This window comes from Oncorhynchus mykiss, chromosome 21 (assembly GCF_057628025.1).
Source record: "Oncorhynchus mykiss isolate SJ-2025 chromosome 21, ASM5762802v1, whole genome shotgun sequence".
Classification (NCBI taxonomy): Eukaryota; Metazoa; Chordata; class Actinopteri; order Salmoniformes; family Salmonidae; genus Oncorhynchus; species Oncorhynchus mykiss.
Genome location: NC_143042.1, coordinates 18,181,550 through 18,205,000, shown reverse-complemented (window position 1 = coordinate 18,205,000; position 23,451 = coordinate 18,181,550). Strand labels below are relative to the sequence as shown.

The 23,451-nt window shown below is 42.1% G+C and overlaps 2 protein-coding genes across 13 annotated transcripts in view; both read left to right on the top strand.

Moving 5' to 3' along the window:
• Positions 1-5,156, top strand: part of LOC110500172 (DENN domain-containing protein 5B) — a 75,685-nt gene extending 70,529 nt beyond the window's left edge. For all 11 annotated transcript variants that reach the window (XM_090214142.1, XM_090214140.1, XM_090214148.1 and 8 more), the window contains 2 exons: positions 1,815-1,989; positions 2,194-5,156. In XM_090214142.1, the coding sequence (XP_090070268.1) occupies positions 1,815-1,989; positions 2,194-2,377 (359 nt within the window). In that variant the 3' untranslated portion in view covers positions 2,378-5,156. The remainder of the gene's footprint in view (positions 1-1,814; positions 1,990-2,193) is intronic.
• A 571-nt stretch (positions 5,157-5,727) lies between these two features.
• LOC110500171 (SIN3-HDAC complex-associated factor-like) lies at positions 5,728-21,786 on the top strand. 2 transcript variants are annotated; one of them, XM_090214138.1, is made up of 7 exons: positions 5,926-6,043; positions 8,885-9,082; positions 14,410-14,537; positions 15,789-15,888; positions 16,141-16,258; positions 16,505-16,655; positions 16,964-17,488. In XM_090214138.1, exons 2-7 carry the CDS (start codon positions 8,996-8,998, stop codon positions 17,151-17,153), a joined length of 774 nt encoding a protein of 257 aa, XP_090070264.1. In that variant the 5' UTR covers positions 5,926-6,043; positions 8,885-8,995; the 3' UTR covers positions 17,154-17,488. The 2 variants fall into 2 exon arrangements, with proteins under 2 accessions (XP_090070265.1, XP_090070264.1); XM_090214139.1 differs by lacking the exon at positions 8,885-9,082 and having other exon boundaries at positions 5,728-6,043; positions 16,964-21,786.
• Positions 21,787-23,451: the final 1,665 nt, after the last annotated feature.

The following is a 23,451-nucleotide window of genomic DNA, read 5'->3' as shown; positions in this document are numbered from 1 at the left end:
ATCAATCATATATATATATATATATATATATGATTGATTTAGAGCTATATATATATATCTACAGTGCCTTGCGAAAGTATTCGGCCCCCTTGAACTTTGCGACCTTTTGCCACATTTCAGGCTTCAAACATAAAGATATAAAACTGTATTTTTTGTGAAGAATCAACAACAAGTGGGACACAATCATGAAGTGGAACGACATTTATTGGAAATTTCAAACTTTATTAACAAATCAAAAACTGAAAAATTGGGCGTGCAAAATTATTCAGCCCCTTTACTTTCAGTGCAGCAAACTCTCTCCAGAAGGTCAGTGAGGATCTCTGAATGATCCAATGTTGACCTAAATGACTAATGATGATGAATACAATCCACCTGTGTGTAATCAAGTCTCCGTATAAATGCACCTGCACTGTGATAGTCTCAGAGGTCCGTTAAAAGCGCAGAGAGCATCATGAAGAACAAGGAACACACCAGGCAGGTCCGAGATACTGTTGTGAAGAAATTTAAAGCCGGATTTGGATACAAAAATATTTCCCAAGCTTTAAACATCCCAAGGAGCACTGTGCAAGCGATAATATTGAAATGGAAGGAGTATCAGACCACTGCAAATCTACCAAGACCTGGCTGTCCCTCTAAACTTTCAGCTCATACAAGGAGAAGACTGATCAGAGATGCAGCCAAGAGGCCCATGATCACTCTGGATGAACTGTGGAGATCTACAGCTGAGGTGGGAGACACTGTCCATAGGACAACAATCAGTCGTATATTGCACAAATCTGGCCTTTATGGAAGAGTGGCAAGAAGAAAGCCATTTCTTAAAGATATCCATAAAAAGTGTCGTTTAAAGTTTGCCACAAGCCACCTGGGAGACACACCAAACATGTGGAAGAAGGTGCTCTGGTCAGATGAAACCAAAATTGAACTTTTTGGCAACAATGCAAAACGTTATGTTTAGCGTAAAAGTAACACAGCTGAACACACCATCCCCACTGTCAAACATGGTGGTGGCAGCATCATGGTTTGGGCCTGCTTTTCTTCAGCAGGGACAGGGAAGATGATTAAAATCGATGGGAAGATGGATGGAGCCAAATACAGGACCATTCTGGAAGAAAACCTGATGGAGTCTGCAAAAGACCTGAGACTGGGACGGAGATTTGTCTTCCAACAAGACAATGATCCAAAACATAAAGCAAAATCTACAATGGAATGGTTCAAAAATAAACATATCCAGGTGTTAGAATGGCCAAGTCAAAGTCCAGACCTGAATCCAATCGAGAATCTGTGGAAAGAACTGAAAACTGCTGTTCACAAATGCTCTCCATCCAACCTCACTGAGCTCGAGCTGTTTTGTAAGGAATGGGAAAAAATGTCAGTCTCTCGATGTGCAAAACTGATAGAGACATACCCCAAGCGACTTACAGCTGTAATCGCAGCAAAAGGTGGCGCTACAAAGTATTAACTTAAGGGGGCTGAATAATTTTGCACGCCCAATTTTTCAGTTTTTGATTTGTTAAAAAAGTTTGAAATATCCAATAAATGTCGTTCCACTTCATGATTGTGTCCCACTTGTTGTTGATTCTTCACACAAAAATACAGTTTTATATCTTTATGTTTGAAGCCTGAAATGTGGCAAAAGGTCGCAAAGTTCAAGGGGGCCGAATACTTTCGCAAGGCACTGTATATATAAAGCTCTTTTTAGCAGTTGTTACAAAGTTCTTCTACAGTAGACCTTACCTCCATGTCCCCTCTCCTCTTCCTGTTCTCCTCCTCTGCCCCCACCTCCCTAACATATCTCCTCCTCTCCCCCTCTACAGAGAAGGCGGTGGCTTACATGGAGTCAGCAGACCAGATGGGGGACATGCAGGAGACTGCTGAGCCCCTGGGCCTGACCTGTGTCTCTCTCTGTCACTATGTCAGTGCCATCAACTCCTCGCCCAGGAACATTGGCAAGGACGGCAAGTTCCAGCTGCTTGTCTGCCTGGGGGCCAGGTGAGGGCGCCACTCACACACAGTGAGACAGAGGTGGGGCTGCAGAACTGTGCTGTAGTTGTTATTGGCACAAAGCATCCAGAGGGCTGTATTGGGAATCAACATCACACTTCTGAAAAGTCTCATTGGTGACATGGAACCAACTGTTTAGCAAACATACTCCTAATGATCTTCTCTCTCTCTCGCTCCTATCTATCTATCTAGAGATCGTCTGCTGATTCAGTGGCTCCCTCTGTTGGTGGAGTGTCCAGTGATCCAGCGGATGTACGAGGAGTCTGCTCTGCTGCGGGACCGGACCACAGTCAACGCTCTCATCGCTGTCCTGCAGACCCTCCACGACTTCCCCATCACTCTGGAGGCCTCGCTTGTCAAGGGCATCGACCTTTAACCCCTACCGCACAGCCTGCTGGGAAACCACCCAGCCCATGACTACATTGCCCACAAACCCTTGCTCTGTTCCCTTTTGCCCTTTCACTGTTGTTGTTGTTGTTGAGGCATGCTTCAGCTGATTCACTCTGGGGAAAAGTCACCTCATAGGGAGGAAGTAGGAAGTGAGGACTATGTAAAGAGACGAGATGGTTCGCTACCAAAGCAATCGATTCCACTGCTGCAGAGCAGAAGCTTGGGCTTTGGATCATTGAGTGATGATGCAGTATTATTATTACATAGCTTGTGGTTTTGAAAAATATCCTTTTTGATATTTAGTAAGAAGGGACCGTTTTTAAAGAAAACCCATGGATGTTCCACTATGTGCTAGATGTGTATAGCCCACTGTAGGTAGCTCTTCAATGGACACTTAGCCTGTGTGATGGAGATCCTATCTCTCTGTCTGCTGGATCCTGCTCCAACTTCAGCTAGCGTTAGCAAGCATGCCTGTGGGTCATAGTCAGCCAGGAAAAAGGAAACCAAAACAGAAAGTGACTGTTTGCCCCTGCTGCCTCTCCATAGTCTCTGCACTGGGAATATCTGTGGGTGAAACCTCATCATTTGGATGAAGATGACAACAAAGGAAAGGAGAACTGGATTCATCTGCTTTCAGCACTACACTGAGTTGTGTGTAACGCAGATTTTTGATTGGATGTTGGCTCATTTCTCTGTTGGACTGGATTCAACTACTGTGTTGGACTGAACATTTGCTCTGCTTTGAGATTGGCTAGCAGATCTTGGTGGACACAACCACTGCACTGGATTGGATAGGTCTTTCCTAGGAGGACAGCGGCTTTTCTAGGGTTGCGTGGACATTCCAACCAAATTACCGGCATTGACCTGACCCTATTTCAAACTGCGTGTGTATGTACAGAGTGTCCAAAACCATTAAGAACACCTTCCTAATATTGAGATTTGGGGCACCTTCCCCTTTTGCCCTCAGAACAGCCTGAATTCATCGGGGCATGGACTATACAAGGCGTGAAATGTTCCACAGGGATGCTGGCACATGTTGACTACAATGCTTCCCACAGTTGTCAAGTTGGCTGGATGTCCTTTGGGTGGTGGACCATTCTTGATACACAAGGGAAACTGTTGCGCGTGGAGAAACCCAGCAGTATTGCAGTTCTTGACACGAACCAGAACGCCTGGCACCTGCTACCATACCTTCAAAGAACTGTAAATATTTTGTCTCGCACATTCACCCTCTGAATGGCACACGTATATAATCCATATCTCAATTGTCTCAAGGCTTAAAAATCATTGTTTAACCTGTTTCCTCCCCTTTATCTACACTGATTGAAGTGGATTTAACAAGTGACATCAATAAGGGATCATAGCTTTCACCTGGATTCACCTGGTCAGTCTGTCATGGAAAGAGCAGGTGTTGATAATGTTTTGTACACTCAGTGAATGTGTTCTCCTGTTATTTTTATATTATGAATTGTAATGGTCAATGAATTCAATTTCATCCTGGTTTCTGTCATGCACAGTTTGTGTGTGTGTTTGTGGTCTGTCAGATCTGTGTGATTGTTGATCTCAAATGGACATTTTAGGACAGTTTCCTAATCTTGACAAGCATCACTCTGTGTGGTATTGAAATGTTCCAGCCCCTTATTTAATGTGATACATGTGAAATACACTGGAATATAAAACAATTGCAATAAGAACCTAACCATACGACCCCTAATGATGTTTTTATCATAAATGCCTCAAACCTTCCTATGATAAGTGGTTATTTTCTGGTGAGTGTTAACTCCTTCTGGGACTATTTCTAGCTGGTTGTATTTTTCAATCTAAAATAGATCTCTTGCCACTTTTTCAATCAACCTTGATGAACATGTTCCTATATTTCTGTAGCAACGAGTGTAAATATGACGTTTATGCATGTGTACTAAAAAAAGGGTGATCAAAATACCAGACAATGGATTTGAACCCAACCAAAAGGGAAAACAACTGACAGATTCCTAATCACAATTTTAACTCAGTGTTTCAACCACAGTACTTATGGTTCGTTTTCTTTCCAGTATTAACCCAGAAAAGGACACAGCATTTGTTTTTAATGTTCTGATTTGATGCATTTATTCTTAGAAACTGTGGTAGTGATCAAGAAAGTTTGAGACACTGTTTTGCGACCGGGGCAAAGAGCCGCCTGTGAAATATTTGGAAATTTAATTCTGTATGTTGATCCTTGTGACTTTTCCTTCTGTAACATTCACAGTTTAGTCCTGCGACTAGGTTCCTACTGTCTTATGTATCACGGATTCCAACAATAACAAACCTATCTACCTGTATGTATAAGAAGCCACAAACGTAGGAGGATGATCGACCCTATGTATAGGTGTTTTTAGTGCATTGCTGTGAGAAAAGTGTCTGTCTAGTGGAGAGAGAATAGGGTCCCTCTTTGCATCTCCTAAAGTGCTACTTCATGCGGTGTGCTCTGCTACTCGGCTGTATACTTTCTCTTAACACATTGCTACAGCTAGACTCATGCAGTAGTCCTGTACTTTACTTCTGTCTTTGTTACATAACCCCCCCCTAGAATATCCGTCCTAATGTTACCAGGTAGGCAATGCTACTACTGAACCTTTCCTTTCCCACAAGTGCAGACGTAAACTGTATGTCTGGTGGGAGGAGATCATGTAATGAATGGAGTCCTATGTCCATATAAGAGTCAATGATCACTGTTCTGTTCTGATATTTATGATGCGCTTCATTAAACATTTGCTTAATATGTTAAACTGTTTAGTGTGCGTGTGTGTGTGCGTGTGCCCAGCCCTCAGGGAAAAATACATGTCCATTGTGATACTGAATCACCTCTATGGTTGGAGATGACATATGATCCTCATGAGAATTCAATGGTAAACAATATAACGTTTTACTCATTGAGCAACTTCTGATTCCTGTTTCACTACCAAAACAATTATTTGTAAATACATGGTATATCCTGTTATTTTGCGACTATTTTCTAGTTGAATAACATTTTCATTTTTTTGTTTATTGCATTTTTACTATTTATTTCAAAATACGCATTATTTACAGTTTTTTTTCTTCAAAATAATAGTCTAACGATCTACTGTGCTCCACGTACCACACGTAGCCTACCTACAGACATGCTGCCACTATATTTTTTAGTAGTCACGCCTCCTTTCTTCGATTCACAGCGCACAGATTTCAACTGGACCCCCCCCCCCCCCATTTCCCGCGTAATTCCCCTCCTTGTATGGGCAAAACAATGCAGACGCAGTCAAAACGTCAGTTTCGTATGTAAATTGGTTTGATTGAAGAAAATCAGAAAATGGTGGAGTTGCCAAACGCGCATGCGTAAACATTTATAATACTCCTGGGAGAATCGCAAATGTGCGCTCCTCGCGTCCTCTCTGCTCTCCTCAAAACCCATTGGATGATAAAGCCAGAATTCTCGTCCCTCCGACATTTTCCTCCAATGGGTTTTGAAAAGGAGGTGAGGAGAGAGGACGCGAGCAAATACATTTGAGATTCTCCCCCAGACACGCAAGTAAAACGGAAACATCCGAACGGTGTATTCATTGTTACATGCGTTTAAATTGCCTACTAACGACGTCTTTTATCATCTTTACAACTCATTCATCATTGACTGTAACTCAAGGTAAGGACATTACTTTGCCAAACAGACAACCAATTCTATTTAAAACAATCTTCACACTATGTGCTGAAGTTATTCGAGGATGTAGGCTATTTAACGTGGTTAAATATATCTGTAAGCCATGAACCTTATTTAATATCCTAAATTGTTTTGAACTTTTTGATGAGTTAACCAATGTGTTTTACTTCAGTGTTTGGCAGCCAATGACAAACACTGGGAATTGTATTCGTGTTAATATGCGCGCTCCTTTCTTCTGCTTGGCATTTGGTGTCCGGTGACGAGGAATGTTCACATTCCTTGATCAGGACTAGAGTCCTACACATGTTTGTTTCTGTGCAACTGAACCATTGTAACCCGCACTGTTTTAATTGTTGCACTGTTTTAATTAGATGTATTGTTTTTTTCAAATAACTTATTGATGTTATGTAGGCTGGTTTCGTTTTCAAAATACCCCATACTGCCGCATCAACAAAACCTTACATGCAAACGGTGTAGGCTAGAATACTTGACTACGAGTTAACAATTTCGTTGTGATTTATCTAATGACAATTCCAATCTGAGTGAAAGACTGGGTGTCGTTTGAGTGACATGTGGGTGTGTGGCTCTGCGCCAAACATGCCACTGGGTCTCCTTTCAACATTGTTCAACCCTGGAACTTGTTTGCATGCATGGACTGTTCAGGTCTTATATCCTTTATTTCACACTTGTATTAATACAATTCCTAAATGTAAGTAGCAAACAGCTTCTCTGAAAATGTGCATGTTTACAGTCCGGCCATGGGTTTGGAACCTTACCATTGACGCATAATTATTCGGGAAACAGACTTAGTCATGCAGAAAGATGCGGTGTTAAGTGACACTTTGTATCAAGTAGTTGTTTGACGAACTCTTTGAAGCAGCATTCGTACTCGTAAGCTGGTCAAATTGTCTTCATATGGATGCTGCATGGGAACCAGAGGGGACCATGCTTTCTCCGTGGGTGGTGATGATCGATGTACATTCTCGACGCATGCAGGGCTTTTAAACAAACAAAAAAAATATTCAATAAACCAGTCGACAATGCAGTGGTTCTTACATTTGATCTAATTATTGATGAAAAAACGATTCAAAGCAGGTATTTTGATCGTAGTAAATTTCGCAAGCACACCACGGGTTCAGTGTACAGTCGGCACCATGCCGCCCGCCTGCATCCTTCGAAGCATGTTGCCATTTTCGAGTTAGGCAATAGGCCCTACGTCAGAGCTGGTATTATACAATCGTTTGTGCCGTTTAAGATTTACGACGAGTCCCACTGACCATATTTATGGCTTTTACGGTGTGATATTTGTTGTTTTTAAGTAGGCTATTCAATTCACCGTGTTTAGCTTAACATTTTTGCATGATGAAACAGCCTCAATCACGATGTATCAACTCCCTTTTATCGATTTTCATATCATAATCGGCTCTGACCACTGACATTCGAGCATCACATGGATGCTGCCACATGCCCGCATCCCTGCCATAGGGAGTCAGGACCACATGGCTTTTCGTTGCATCAGCACTGCGGTTGCATAACAGCGTCGCGGTACATGGCCAGGCTGTCCTGTTCTGGTCTCATTGACGTGATGACGGATATCCTAGTTCTCTCTGTCTGGGACTCTAGGCAATGCTAGCGTTAAGGGGGCTCGTCTCCACAGCATTGTGTGACGCAGGCCTATGACTGTATTATGTTCATAGTAATGCATGAACAAGGCCATATCCATGAACTGCTTTTCTATACAACTAAAACACTCCAGAATGCTGTTTGGAGAACAGCAAAAATGACTCCGGCCATTATCTTGGCTGCTGTAGGTTGTTTCACCTCAGTCAATCTACAAATACAGCCTATTAGCTATACAATTGTAATGTTCAGCTGGGAAATGTGAGAAATTATTCATACTTTAGCATTGGATTAAATTAGAATTTATTACATTTTATACAACTGTATTGATTGCATTTTAATGTAGGCCTATAAGGGAAGATATTTGAATTTAAAACTTTTTTTTTAAGCTTAACTTTTTTGAGAACATTATTAGATTCTCGGGGGACCGCCAAAAATGAGGGACAGACTCCCAAATTTTGGACCCACTGTACTAACCTCTGAGTGCTTTCTCTGTCTTTGCGTTCTCTTGCATGCATTGCACATGCCTCAGCCTCACCACTGAGTGCCACATCACTTTCTCTCAGTAGCCTACTTACTCTCTTTATAGCAAAGTTATGAGGACTTAGTAGTAGGGTTGCAAAGGGTCAGAAACTTTCCAGAAAATGTCCATGGGAAGTTAAGCCAGGGAATTTTGCAAAAATGTATCCAAAAAGTTAGTTTATAACAGTGACTTTTTGTTGTGGGATACACAAGGCAATTCTAGGTCTTGTGGCATATTCTGGTTAAACTATCCCCAATTGCAACCCTCTGCATGCACAGTGCATTCTTCCATCACATGTACAGCTGATTCTCAAGATCTTGCACACTAATGATATGCTATTGAGCCCACACTACTGCACTGTCTGAGCCAAGGACTACATGCTTTCTGGTAAGTTTTGATTACGATACTGGGTGGGGTGAATATATTTTGACACTTTTTTTCTTAACTAGCAAAGTATGTTTTGATCATTTATAACTTAACAATTTCTGCTAGTTAGATTTTTCTACCATGTGGGTTTTAGCTTGCTTGAGCCTGAAACCATGAGTGTTAATTCACCGGTTTCCATGCATGTTTCATTTTAAAATGTTTATCTTACAAAGGAGTTGTTTAATCTAACTGCTTAACTTTTTATCTGTACATGGAATTGTATTTGAGTTAATTAAAACTTTTTTGTCTTTCTACAGAAATGGCACAGGCACTGATGTGTGGAGACATTTTACTGCAGCTAATATAGAAGGAGAGCTGTGTACATTTGCAAATGCTGTGTGAAATCATATGTGAAGAATGCAAGAAAGATGCAGAATCATCTGGCCAGGTGCATAAAGTTCCCTCAGCGCTCACAACAAGCAACCTCTGACAAAGTCCCTCTACTTCTATTCAAGGTGAAAATGATGAATCCGACACCTTAACGATAGCAACAGCTCATGGTCCTCCTGGAATCAGAAGTTTGTTTGACTCAATGGAGGAACGTAGTCAGAGAAATGCTGACGAATGTCTTGCTCGAGCTGTGTATGCAACTGGTTCACCTCTGCTCACAGACAATGTGTATTGGAAGAGATTTCTGAAAGTTCTTTGCCCAGCATACACCCCTCCAACCAGACATGCTTTATCTACTCATTGGCTGGTTGCAGCGTTCAAGTGAAGGTCAAGCAAATCATAGAGAAAGTGGACTGTATAGTAAACACCTCTGTGTGGTCGAATGCTGGTGGGCAAGGAATAATTGACTACATCTCCACCCAACCAGTATTTTACAAGAGCACAGACACAAGGGACAACAGACACCAGTCTTTACATTGCAGATGAGCTGAAGGCAGTCATCAATGACCTTGGACCACAGAAGGTATTTGCACTGGTGATGGACAATGCTGCGAACACGGAGGCTGCTTGGTCTAAAGTGGAGAACTCCTACCCTCACATCACACCCATTAGCTGTGCTGCTCCTGCATTGAATCTGCTCCTCAAGGACATCATGGCACTGAAGACAATCTATACACTCTACACAAGAGGCAAGGAAATGGTTAGGTATGTAAAGGGTCATTAAGTTATAGACGCAATCTACCTCACCAAGCAAAGTGAGAAGAATAAGATCACCACATTGAAGCTGCCTAGCAACATCTGTTGAGGTGGTGTTGTCATCATGTTTGACAGTCTCCTGGAGGGGAAGGAGTCTCCAAGAAATGGCTATATCAGTCTGCCAATATGCACAGCCCCATCAAGAGGATCCTCCTGGATGATGTGTTTTGGGAGAGAGTGGTAAGCAGCAAAATTCCTGAAACCTATAGCAGTAGCCATTGCACGGATTAAGGGAGACAATGCCATCCTGTCTGATGTTCAGACTCTGCTTGCCGATGTAACAGAAGAAATTAAGCATGAAGACTTCTGCCTGAAGCCCATACATGCCACAGCGTATATGTTGGACCCTAAGTATGCTGGCAAGAGCATCCTGTCTGGTGCAGAGATCAACAAGGCTTATGGTGTCATCGCTACTGTGTTTCGGCTCCTTGGTCTAGATGAGGGCACGGTTCTTAGCATTCCTGCGAAGTACACTTCCAAGCAAGTGCTTTGGGACGGAGATGCAATATGGCAGTCGTGCCAACATATCTCATCAGCCACCTGGTGGAAGGGACTGTGGCTCTGAGGCTCTTTCCCCTGTTGCCTCCAACTCCAAATCCCACCAGCCTCAGCTGCCTCAGCGAGCAACTGGTCTTTGTTTTTAGAACACACACACCAAAGCACTCAGCAGGCTGACCAATACAAGGGTTGAACATTTGTTGGCCATCTGGGAACATTTGAGGCTTTTTTTGAGCCTGACAATGAGCCATCCTCAAGGTTGGAAAGGGACAGTGAAGAGGAGGCCTCAGTCTGTTCAAGAGGTGGACGTCCAGGGAGAAGACATGGAAGCCTGAGAGAAAGACATCCAAAGCTTTCGTTTCTAGGCTATCATTTTAAAAACGTTTTTGTGAGATGTGATGGCTCATGGGGATCATTCAACATTCCCCATTTGTTCAGTGAGATCATCCCATGTGAAGAGTCAACTCATCTGAATCAAGTTCAATTTGTAAATAAACAATTGTTGTATTTCTATTGGAACGATTTAATCATTTGCAATGATGTCTACTTATGAGAAGGTTTGTTTGTCTCCATATGGTAAATGGATCCAGTGCATAAAACATTGTCATTTAAATGGTATTAATATTAATTTCCCACGGAAAGTTTCCACCTGAATATTCCCAAAAATGTGCAACCCTACTTAGTTTGTGTGTGTATGTATGTATGTATGTATGTATGTATGTATGTATATATATAAATATATCTGCTCAAAAAAATAATGGGAAAACTAAAATACCACATTCTAGATCTGAATTTAATATTCTTATTGAATACTTTTTTTCTTTACATAGTTGAATGTGCTGACAACAAAATCACACAAATTATCAATGGAAATCAAATTTATCAACCCATGGAGGTCTGGATTTGGAGTCACACTCAAAATTAAAGTGGAAAAGCACACTACAGGCTGATCCAACTTTGATGTAATGTCCTTAAAACAAGTCAAAATGAGGCTCAGTAGTGTGTGTGTGTCCTCCACGTGCCTGTATGACCTCCCTACAACGCCTGGGCATGCTCCTGATGAGGTGGCGGATGGTCTCCTGAGGGATCTCCTCCCAGACCTGGACTAAAGCATCCGCCAACTCCTGGACAGTCTGGTGGCGTTGGTGGATGGAACGAGACATGATGTCCCAGATGTGCTCAATTGGATTCAGGTCTGGGGAACGGGCGGGCCAGTCCATAGCATCAATGCCTTCCTCTTGCAGGAACTGCTGACACACTCCAGCCACATGAGGTCTTGCATTAGGAGGAACCCAGGGACAACTGCACCAGCATACGGTCTCACAAGGCGTCTGAGGATCTCATCTCGGTACCTAATGGCAGTCAGGCTACCTCTGGGGAGCACATGGAGGGCTGTGCGGCTCCCCAAAGAAATGCCACCCCACACCATGACTGACCCACCGCCAAACCAGTCATGCTGGAGGATGTTGCAGGCAGTAGAACGTTCTCCACGGCGTCTCCAGACTGTCATGTCTGTTACATGTGCTCAGTGTGAACCTGCTTTAATCTGTGAAGAGCACAGGGTGCCATTGGCAAATTTGCCAATCTTGGTGTTCTCTGGCAAATGCCAAACGTCCTGCACGGTGTTGGGCTGTAAGCACAACCCCCACCTGTGGACGTCGGGCCCTCATACCACCCTCATGGAGTCTGTTTCTGACCGTTTGAGCAGACACATGCACATTTGTGGCCTGCTGGAGGTCATTTTGCAGGGCTCTGGCAGTGCTCCTCCTGCTCCACCTTGCACAAAGGCGGAGGTAGCGGTCCTGCTGCTGGGTTGTTGCCCTCCTACGGCCTCCTCCACGTCTCCTGATGTACTGGCCTGTCTCCTGGGAGCGCCTCCACGCTCTGGACACTACGCTGACAGACACAGCAAATCTTCTTGCCACAGCTCGCATTGATGTGCCATCCTGGATGAGCTGCACTACCTGAGCCACTTGTGTGGGTTGTAGACTCCGTCTCATGCTACCACTAGAGTGAAAGCACCGCCAGCATTCAAAAGTGACCAAAACATTAGCCAGGAAGCATAGGAACTGAGAAGTGGTCTGTGGTCATCACTTGCAGAACCACTCCTTTATTGGGGGTGTCTTGCTAATTGCCTATAATTTTCACCTGTTGTCTATTCCATTTGCACAACAGCATGTGAAATGTATTGTCAATCAGTGTTGCTTCCTAAGTGGACAGTTTGATTTCACAGAAGTGTGATTGACTTGGAGTTACATTGTGTTTAAGTGCTCCCTTTGTTTTTTTGAGCAGTGTATATTACATAGTTGAAGTTTACATTAACTTGTTTTTCAACCACTCCACATGTGGTGTTAGCAAACTATAGTTTTGGCAAGTCAGTTAGGACATCTACTTTGTGCATGACACAAGTAACTTTAACAATTGTTTACACAGATTATTTCACTTATAATTCACTATCACAATTCCAGTGGGTCAGAAGTTTACATGCACTAAGTTGACTGTGCCTTTTTAAACAGCTTGGAAAATTCCAGAAAAGGATGTCATAGCTTCTGATAAGCTAATTGACATAATTTGAGTCAATTGGAGGTGTACCTGTGGATGTATTTCAAGGCTTACCTTCAAACCCAGTGCCTCTTCGCAAGTATAAACACCATGGGACCACACAGCCGTCATACAGCTCAGGAAGGAGACACGTTCTGTCTCCTAGAGATGAACGTACTTTGGTGCAATAAGTGCAAATCAATCACCGAACAACAGCAAAGGACCTTGTGAAGATGCTGGAGGAAACGGGTACAAAAGTATCTATATCCACAGTAAAACGAGTCCTATATTGACATAACCAGAAAGGCCGCTCAGCAAGGAAGAAGCCACTGCTCCAAAACCGCCATAAAGAAACCAGGCTACTGTTTGCAACTGCACATGGACAAATACTGTACTTTTTGGAGAAATGTCCTCTGGTCTGATGAAACAAAAATGGAACTATTTTGCCATGATGACCATCGTAATGTTTGGATGGAAAAGGGGGAGTCTTGCAAGCCGAAGAACACCATCCCAACCGTGAAACACGGGGGTGGCAGAATCATGTTGTGGGGGTGCTTTGCTGCAGGAGGGACTGGTGCACTTCACAAAATGGATGACATCATGAGGGAGGAAAATTGTGTATATATTGAAGCAACATGTCAAGACATCAGTCAGGAAGCTAAAGCTTGGTTGTAAAGGGGTCTTCCAAATGGACAATGACCCCAAGCACACTTCCAAAGTTGTGGCTGATTTTTCTTTAGATTTTTACCATGATGTCAAGCCTAGAGGCACTGAGTTTGAAGGTTGGCCTTGAAATACATCCACAGGTACACCTCAAATGATGTCAATTAGCCTATCGGAAGCTTCTAAAGCCATGACATTTTCCAAGCTGTTTTAAGGCACAGTGAACTTCTGACCCACTGGAATTGCGATACAGTGAAATAATCTGTCAAACAATTGTCTGAGAATTACTTGTCATGCACAAAGTATATGTCCTAACAGACTTGCCAAAACTATAGTTGGTTAACAAAACATTTGGAGTGGTTGAAAAACAAGTTTTTAATGACTCCAATTTGGGTGTAGTTAAACTTCTGACTTGAAGTGTGTGTGATAGATCTATATATCAGCTGGTTTAGAAGTTCTAGACAGAACCCTTCAACAACCATAATAGAAGTCTCTGCCAGCAGCTAGCCTCCTGACTGACATGTAAGAAACTACTTGCCAATTGTGTAGTCATTCTTCAAGAGTTGCTTTTGTTTGTTTGGGTGGACAGGAGTCGCAGGACGGTTTTTAAACTGTCCTCTTTTTTTTTTTTCAAATTAGAAAAAATAAAAGTTACAGCCATGTGTGTGAATTATGAAGACTGTTCTTCCATGCTGTTGTGAACTGAACTCTCATGAGATGGTTCTAGGACTGTTAACTCTTATGAACAGTGGACCTTTAAATAAAAACAGTCAATCTACCTGTATACTGTTGAATCAGTGAGTAAGCTATCCTCCACGAAATAGACAGGTGTCATCATAATCCTGGCCAGATTACATATCATATCCACAGATTATTACAAACACATCTATGTAAGTTATCATTTGCTTTATTTCTCCCATCCTGTGTGTTCCAGATGTTTGGCTTCCACAAGCCCAAGATGTACCGGAGCCTAGACGGTTGCTGTATCTGTCGGGCCAAGTCCTCCAGCTCCCGCTTCACCGACAGCAAGCGCTATGAGAGGGACTTTCACAGCTGCTTTGGGTGAGTGGACCACTCCTCTATACCCTGGCTCAGACCCAGAGCTCAGACCCTGGGCAGATCTAGCTCTCAGCCTCCCTCTGCAGCTCAACTCTGGGGGTAGAGAGGTCTGAGGCCTTCAGACTTTCTGTCAGATTTGGACAATACAGAAATTGTAATTGTTTTAGGATTCTTGTCTGTTCATTCTCATGACTATTAAGTCACTAATGCAATTAGATGTTGTTAGGGAAGATTCAGAATTTGTTGGTAACATATGTTAGATGTTTTATATTCATCAAATGTGTGTAAGTTAATTCTCATCAGAATGGTATTTTTGTGTTATTCTGTGGTGAGGTTGCAGTTATCTGTTCTATGTCAAAACTAAGTTGCCTGGGCCGCTGAGAGGGGAGAGGTCAAAGTGTCATCATGTGTAAACATATTTTTCACTCTCTACCTTTCCCATTGTGGGGAAAGGAAGGTTGCAGTGTCTGGAATCATTCTATGCTCCCTCTTATGTTGTTTCTATCTTAACCTATAGCCTCACCCTCCTCTCCGTGAGCTTGTCCAGGAGGTTGTATTTTGAGTTGGTTGTATCTAAATGACAATTTGATATATGCCTGTTGATTTGGAGGATTGGTTTATGGTTTGGGAAAGGAGACAAAGCTGAACGATGAATTATGTCTATGCTGTCTTATCCTGTGTGTGTGTCTTTACTATAAAGGACCTCATTTACAATGTGGAAGGGGCTCTCAGAGAATTCACTGAGAGACACTGAATTTATCTGAGAGTCACAGGGTTGTGATAGAGCTCACATAATTAAAGATGGACTTTGATAACTAACTCTGACTTGTGTGTGTGGTTTGCTCCCATGATTTGGTAAATAGAGGAAATTTCCACGACAATGTTCATTCCGTTTTGGAAACAGTTTTGTTTTAACTCCCAGTGCAATAACTTAAACTCCTTGGGTAAAAGACTTAATTATTTATCAAACTAGGACACATTTCCCTTCTCATTTAAATAAGTATTTTTGTATGAAACCAGAATTGAAAGAGTTTTACGTCCTCACCTTGTCACTTTGCCTATCCGCTATTGGCCGGGCCAGTATGCGTCGGTTCATTGCTATGGTAACCGGTGACGTAAGTCAACAGGAGAAGCGTTCTAGCAGAAAATAGCTCTGACCGACTCGCACTGACTGGAGCAGGGATCATAATAACCATACGCTGAGCTTCAAGGCTGTCATCATTCATTCTTTCTCCCCTATAATTTTCCCTCCAGGCTGAGTGAGGTACGTTTTGGGGAGATCTGTAATGCCTGTGTTCTCCTGGTGAAAAGGTGGAAGAAACTCCCAGCTGGCTCCATAAAGAACTGGAATCATGTAAGGCCTCTCAGAATCCATCCATACTCCCTGTCCTACTCCCATCCACTCTCAGTATTCCATATAAGTCTTAAACAACACTATTACTGGGAGTGACTGACGCAACACCTGTAGGCATATAATAACCGCTTTTCCTTAGATACAGTACACTGTTTATTTGCTGCCCTATAGGCCATTCTATACATTGATGCAGTTACCTTGGAAACAGACATCCACCCATCTGTCACTCAACCCTTCTCTCCTGTGTCACAGGTTGTTGATGCTAAAGGTTCCGGGTCAAGCTGGAAGATGACAGTGAGGTCCAAGAAGATGAAGAGGCGAGCCAGGCCAAGTCAGATCAGCCGAGTGCAGAAGGAGCTCAAGAGACGCAGTAAGCAGATGATACTCTGTGCTCGGCTATGCTGCCTTGTGCAGTGTAAACTTTGGGGTTTCAAAAGTAAATGGATCTCAACTCTTCTCTCCATTATTTGTCCTGCCTAAAGGGCTGTGAAACGAGATCTTGATTGATATTTCTGGACTAATTCCAAAATAAATATTACAGATGTTTACCTGAACCGTGCCTGCTATGTTATGAATAAGTTGAGATGAGTTTCTGATTGTGCCCTGCCCCCCACAGACTCTGACGCCCACAGCACCACCTCCAGTGCCTCCCCTGCCCATTCTCCCAGCTACAGCAACCAATCAGACGAGGGCTCGGACATGGAACTCTCACCTGGTGCCACCCACTCGCCAGTCTTCTCTTTCCTGGACCTCACCTACTGGAAAAGGTAATGGCTAGGATGGTGGAATCGGTCATTTATCAGGCCCCAAACGGACAGAAACTAATGAGGAACTACCTGAACTTTTCCAATGAGAAACCATTTTTCTGTTGCAAAATGCCTTGCTACGGTGTACCCAAATGAATGCAACCCATGTTATACTCGACCAGTCTTGGTTCAGATGCTGTATTTCCTCCTTTTAATGCATAATTAACTCCATAGCCCCATTTAATCCTCCTTCATGGCACATTTGTTTGATTTGGTTTACTCTCTCACTATAGTGCTTTGCTGTCTTGACCGTCCTCTGTGGGTTTTAGGCAGAAGGTGTGCTGTGGCATCATCTACAAGGGACGCTTCGGAGAGGTACTCTTAGACCCCCACCTCTATAAGCCCTGCTGCCAGAAGAAACAACAGCATGAGCCAGAGGAGGAAGCACAGGCGAGCAGAGCGAACGTGATGAGCCCCACGCCACTGAACATCCCACTCACTCCCCCAGGTCAAAGATGAGGGGCGGAGGAACAGTGGGGATTTGATGTCATAATGTCTCACAGAGAAATCACATGACACTCTACAGAAGTCAGGTGGAGACCGTTGGGATTTTATGACGTTCTGGAGCGCTCTCAAGACAGTCTTCTGGGATTGCTTTCTATTCAAGGGCAGCTGGACTACTTCTAAAATGTTGCGTTCTGTACCAGGAGGGCAAGGTTTGTTATTTTATATCTGTTAACAATGATGGACTCTTGCCCCCCCCCCCCCTTTCTCTCTGAGTGCTATGAGATTGTGAATATTCACAATTTGTTTTCAATATGAAATGCTGGATCCACTAAAGCTGTATGAGAAATGGAGACCTCTGGAACTGTACCTTTTTGTAGTAGGATAGAGCCATATCCATTAGGATCGAGAACAGCCTTCTACACTCTGCCTTCTCCTGTCCTGTACCCCATACACACACTGGGTCTGGTCACTTTCTGAAAGGATTTATTCTCTTTTATTTCGCTTGTCCTTCCCTTAACATGGTCATTGATCGGACTCCTAATAAAGGGTAAAGCTGTAGAAATTTGGCAAAATCAATTTGTCAGAGGTGTGGGAAGCAATTCAGTTTTTTTTATTTTTTTTAATCTGACCAGAGCTTTATTCTTTGAGGTTTCTTTGTTAAAGGGACATGTCTACACAACCAATGTCATATCCAGCCTTGACTGTGCACCAGGTGTACTCTCTGATATATTGATACCATACTCTTTCCAGTGCACATTTTAACATTTGATATTGTAATATGTAAGGCCAGTGATATTGTTCCGTGTCTTTGGATGTACATACAAAGCACATTCAAACGTTCGAGGGAGCCTATAGTGTGCCCTATAGCGCTCTCGATCGCCAGTCCTCACCTGAACCAATATAAGCTAAAAACCCACAAACTGACCTTGGAGCAGCACTTTTTGAGCACTTCCTATCTCAGTCTACAGACCAGTTCCATTTAGTTTCCTAGCCCCTTAGAGCACATCTGAAGGTGACGGTATAGTGGACACTTATTTATTCCTTTTTTTAGTTCTTTGAACACACACAGGGTTCTGGGAAGGGGCTATGGTGCTAAATGGAACAAGGCCTATGGACCTTCTTATGATGTCAAAAGACTGGCGAGTGGGCCAACCAAAAAGCTTCCCTGGTTTTCTCCTATTGAGAATTTTGATGCCCTTTAATTGTGCTTTAAGTTTGATGCCTTTCCAGAATTTTTCGAGTCCTGTACGACTCGGTTGTACAAATCCGTCTACATCTTTTGCATGATGTTAGTGGTGAAATAATAACACTATTTTCGTCTGCCACTGGGCCTCTGGCGCAAATACTGTACAGTTCTGAATATTTTTGTGTATATAAGGGGGGGGGGGGGCGCTACAATGTAATGAATAGATCGCAAAAATGTTGTTCTTAGTATTGTGTTATACAGTGCCTTGCGAAAGTATTCGGCCCCCTTGAACTTTGCGACCTTTTGTCACATTTCAGGCTTCAAACATAAAGATATAAAACTGTATTTTTTTGTGAAGAATCAACAACAAGTGGGACACAATCATGAAGTGGAACGACATTTATTGGATATTTCAAACTTTTTTAACAAATCCAAAACTGAAAAATTGGGCGTGCAAAATTATTCAGCCCCTTTTACTTTCAGTGCAGCAAACTCTCTCCAGAAGTTCAGTGAGGATCTCTGAATGATCCAATGTTGACCTAAATGACTAATGATGATAAATACAATCTACCTGTGTGTAATCAAGTCTCCGTATAAATGCACCTGCACTGTGATAGTCTCAGAGGTCCGTTAAAAGCGCAGAGAGCATCATGAAGAACAAGGAACACACCAGGCAGGTCCGAGATACTGTTGTGAAGAAGTTTAAAGCCGGATTTGGATACAAAAAGATTTCCCAAGCTTTAAACATCCCAAGGAGCACGGTGCAAGCGATAATATTGAAATGGAAGGAGTATCAGACCACTGCAAATCTACCAAGACCTGGCCGTCCCTCTAAACTTTCAGCTCATACAAGGAGAAGACTGATCAGAGATGCAGCCAAGAGGCCCATGATCACTCTGGATGAACTGCAGAGATCTACAGCTGAGGTGGGAGACTCTGTCCATAGGACAACAATCAGTCGTATATTGCACAACTCTGGCCTTTATGGAAGAGTGGCAAGAAGAAAGCCATTTCTTAAAGATATCCATAAAAAGTGTTGTTTAAAGTTTGCCACAAGCCACCTGGGAGACACACCAAACATGTGGAAGAAGGTGCTCTGGTCAGATGAAACTAAAATTGAACTTTTTGGCAACAATGCAAAACGTTATGTTTGGCGTAAAAGCAACACAGCTCATCACCCTGAACGCTTTTCTTCAGCAGGGACAGGGAAGATGGTTAAAATTGATGGGAAGATGGATGGAGCCAAATACAGGACCATTCTGGAAGAAAACCTGATGGAGTCTGCAAAAGACCTGAGACTGGGATGGAGATTTGTCTTCCAACAAGACAATGATCCAAAGCATAAAGCAAAATCTACAATGGAATGGTTCAAAAATAAACATATCCAGGTGTTAGAATGGCCAAGTCAAAGTCCAGACCTGAATCCAATCGAGAATCTGTGGAAAGAACTGAAAACTGCTGTTCACAAATGCTCTCCATCCAACCTCACTGAGCTTGAGCTGTTTTGCAAGGAGGAATGGGAAAAAATGTCAGTCTCTCGATGTGCAAAACTGATAGACATACCCCAAGCGACTTACAGCTGTAATCGCAGCAAAAGGTGGCGCTACAAAGTATTAACTTAAGGGGGTCTGAATAATTTTGCACGTTCAATTTTTCAGTTTTGGATTTGTTAAAAAAGTTTGAAATATCCAATAAATGTCGTTCCACTTCATGATTGTGTCCCACTTGTTGTTGATTCTTCACACAAAAATACAGTTTTATATCTTTGTTTGAAGCCTGAAATGTGGCAAAAGGTCGCAAAGTTCAAGGGGGCCGAATACTTTCGCAAGGCACTGTATGTCCCATGACTGTCATGGATATTGAGGGTGGTTCTATACAATTGTCAGTACATGACGTTAACCGAGAGAGCCCCTCCAACATCCCTCATGTAGGCTACTTTGTTGGCACTTTTATTTCAAGAAATGTGTTTTCAAGTTCTGTACCTCCTGCCCTATCCACTACTGTTCATATCATTTAAATATTCTTAAACCATGGTAATATTTTCTGAAACAGACATCTCATTTCTAAGCCTTTTATTCTCCATGTCAGTAAAATAGACTAGAGCCTGTATCAACATTGCATACTGGGGGGGGGGGGGGGGTGTGTATTGTAGAGCTCTGTCCATGTATTTGTTCTGTTAGTATCTAGACGTGAAAGCTCACGTGCCAAATTAACGCATACTCATTATTGTGTGAACTCATGTTCAATTTACCGTATTTTATTCTCTGCATCTGGTTAATATTAGCACTGAGTGTACAAAACACTTCCTCTTTCCATGACAGACAGACCAGGGGAAAACTATGATCTCTTATTGTCACCTGTTAAGTACACTTCAATCAATGTAGATGAAGGGGACACAGGTTAAATAAGGATTTTTTTAATCCTCGAGACAATTTAAATATAGATTGGGTATGTGTGCCATTCAGGGGGTGAATGGGCGAGACAAAAGATTAGTTTCTTTGAATGGGGTATGGTAGTAGGTGCCAGGTTCTCTGGTTTGTGTCCAGAACTGCAACGCTGCAGGGGTTTTCTCAACAGTTTCCCGTGTGTATCAAGAATAGTCCACCAACCAAAGGACATCCAGCCAACTTGACACAACTATGGGAACTATTGGAGTCCACATGGGCCGGCATCCCTGTGGAAAGCTTTTGACTCCTTGTATAGTCTATGCCCTGACTAATTGAGGCTGTTCTGAGGGCAAAAGGAGGTGCAACTCAATATTAGGAAGGTGTTCCTAATGTTTTGTACTCTGTATGATGGCAGCTATTTCAACATACAGATAGATGGTCACAATGGTTTGATCAAAGCTTTACTGCAGAACCCTATTTGTAATGTATTTATGTATAAAGGCATCAGACATGGACTATATATAAAAAATGATGTTCCTTTAGATTCCTCTAATCTTCAGGTTTGATTGAATGTTAGGGAAAGTGGTCATTGCTCTGTTAATTTATTTGTATGCGCTTGTATCATTTTTTGGGGGTTATTGTTGACTATTTTATAACTTTCTCCTGTAACTGCCATAACCTTTGTTCTATTAAAGTAGAGTGGGCCAATAGTATTCCATTTACATTATGTAAAATGTTGCCATATACTGTGATATGGATTGTATCAAAACTAATACTATTATTCATAGATTATGTTTGTAACCAAACTAGGTGTAATTCTCCTGAGATCTCCTATACGGCTGTAAAATGTGCTTATTTTATGTGGTAGTGCTACTCGCATGTGGTAGATATGCACTGTTATTTGTCTTGGAAAGTCCCAATTATTTCTCAAAACACATTTTGTATTTTTATACACATTTGAATTTAAACTTGTTCATTAAATGTAGTTTGTCTAGTTTGGGAATCAGTCACATTTTTCTCAATCTCTGGAATATGCCTACTTGTTTTGAAATAAATGTATCTTTACAGAAAAGCCATGAACCTTCTTGAAGCTTTGTCCCTTTTAATCCAAGGATACAATAGCATGGCTAAAAAGTACAACTTTAACTGTAATGAAATTGAAAGAGGACGAGTACAATGATTGTACTTCGACTATACTGTCTGAACCAGCCATCATGAAGACGGTCTATATTAGCCACAGAATATTACTATCATACTGTATTATAAAGGTGTGTGTGTGTCATCAGGAGTAATCAAAAACCCAATAAGGACCACCTGGAAAGAGGCAGGGCCATTCCTAGTATAAATGGTGCACACCTGCATTCATTAGGCCTCTTTCCACCAACCAAACTGGTTCAACAGATGTCCAAAAGATGCTTGAATAGAAATGTAGTAATGGCTGTGGTGTGTAGCCCAAATGTTTCTATTGTTTGTATTTAACTACAATGTTGTTTTTAACTAAACATTCTAATTGGAGGCCGTATTTAAAGCCTCAATTATTGCTATAGCCTGAGTGATGAACACTGTTGCTAATTTTGTTGCAACCATGTAGAATCTTAAAGTTCAAGTATATTTCCTTTATTGCCCACGAGAAGATGCCCTGTTTTGACATGGTTTGTGTTTTTATAGTAAAACCATCTGTCATCATCCTCAAACAAACCATGTTTTTTCAGATCATATACATTTTTGAATAATGATGTATTGTGTGAAGTGAAGTAGGCTAGTCTCTAGCCGTTTAGTTAACGGTAATCAAATGTCATATGCATTTAAGGGATATTTTTATTAAATTTTTTATGATTCACCAGCCTTGTCTAGGTTGTTGACCAGCTCTTTTCTACGGTGCCTCCACAGATGTTTCTGGCCAGCCCCTGAGTGGTAGTTTCAAAAGGTTTATGCAAATCATTTTGCGTGTTCTGGAAAATTCAGAGGCATATTTGGATGATGTGGTAGTATTTAGTGAAATTGCCCAAGCAACGGTGAAGTACCTAGGAAACGTGGTGGATACTCTTGGTTTTACAGGCTGATCAAGATGTTCGACTTGAGGGCCACCATAATGTATTTTAACACTAGGCCTACTTAATATGCATGTATTTGACAATGTCTGTAACTTATGTATGTCGCTGTGGGTGTTTGTCATTTAAACTGCAGTAGCCTAAGTCTGTCAACGTAATGTGTAGTTTTACGGAACTATATCTGTGGTAATCTTAAATTGGTGTCTAATTAAATCTGTAAAAATGAAGATTGTGTACTGTTATTTTGAACCTTGCGCGGGGTGGGGGGTGGTGTGCTACACAGGGTTCTTTTGATCACCTAAAGGAAGGGGAGAGAGTTTGGGTCCCCCCCTGGAAGTCAGGCCCCCAAGATATGGTGCCTTCAGAAAGTATTCACACCCGTTTACTTGTTCCACATTTTTGTTACAGCCTAATTTAAAAATTGAGTCACTGGCCGACACGTAATACCCCATGTCAAAGTGGAATTATGTTTTTAGAAATGTAACAAATGAAAAGCTAAAATGTCTTGCATCTAAGTAGTGAACCCCTTTCATGGTAAGCCCAAATAAGTTCAGTAGTAAAGATGTGCTTAAGTTACACTGAACAAACATATAAGCGCAACATGTAGAGTGTTCCCATGTTTCATGACCTGACAAAAAATATTCAATATGCACAAAAAGTGTATTTGTTTACATCCCTGTTAGTGA

Excerpts from the sequence above, each read along its gene's own strand:
- LOC110500171 (XM_090214138.1), top strand. The coding sequence starts at position 8,996 with ATGCAGAATCATCTGGCCAGGTGCATAAAGTTCCCTCAGCGCTCACAA. Across the intron at positions 14,538-15,788 it reads GACTTTCACAGCTGCTTTGG|GCTGAGTGAGGTACGTTTTG; the intron begins GTGAGTGGACCA and ends TTTTCCCTCCAG. Across the intron at positions 15,889-16,140 it reads CCATAAAGAACTGGAATCAT|GTTGTTGATGCTAAAGGTTC; the intron begins GTAAGGCCTCTC and ends CCTGTGTCACAG.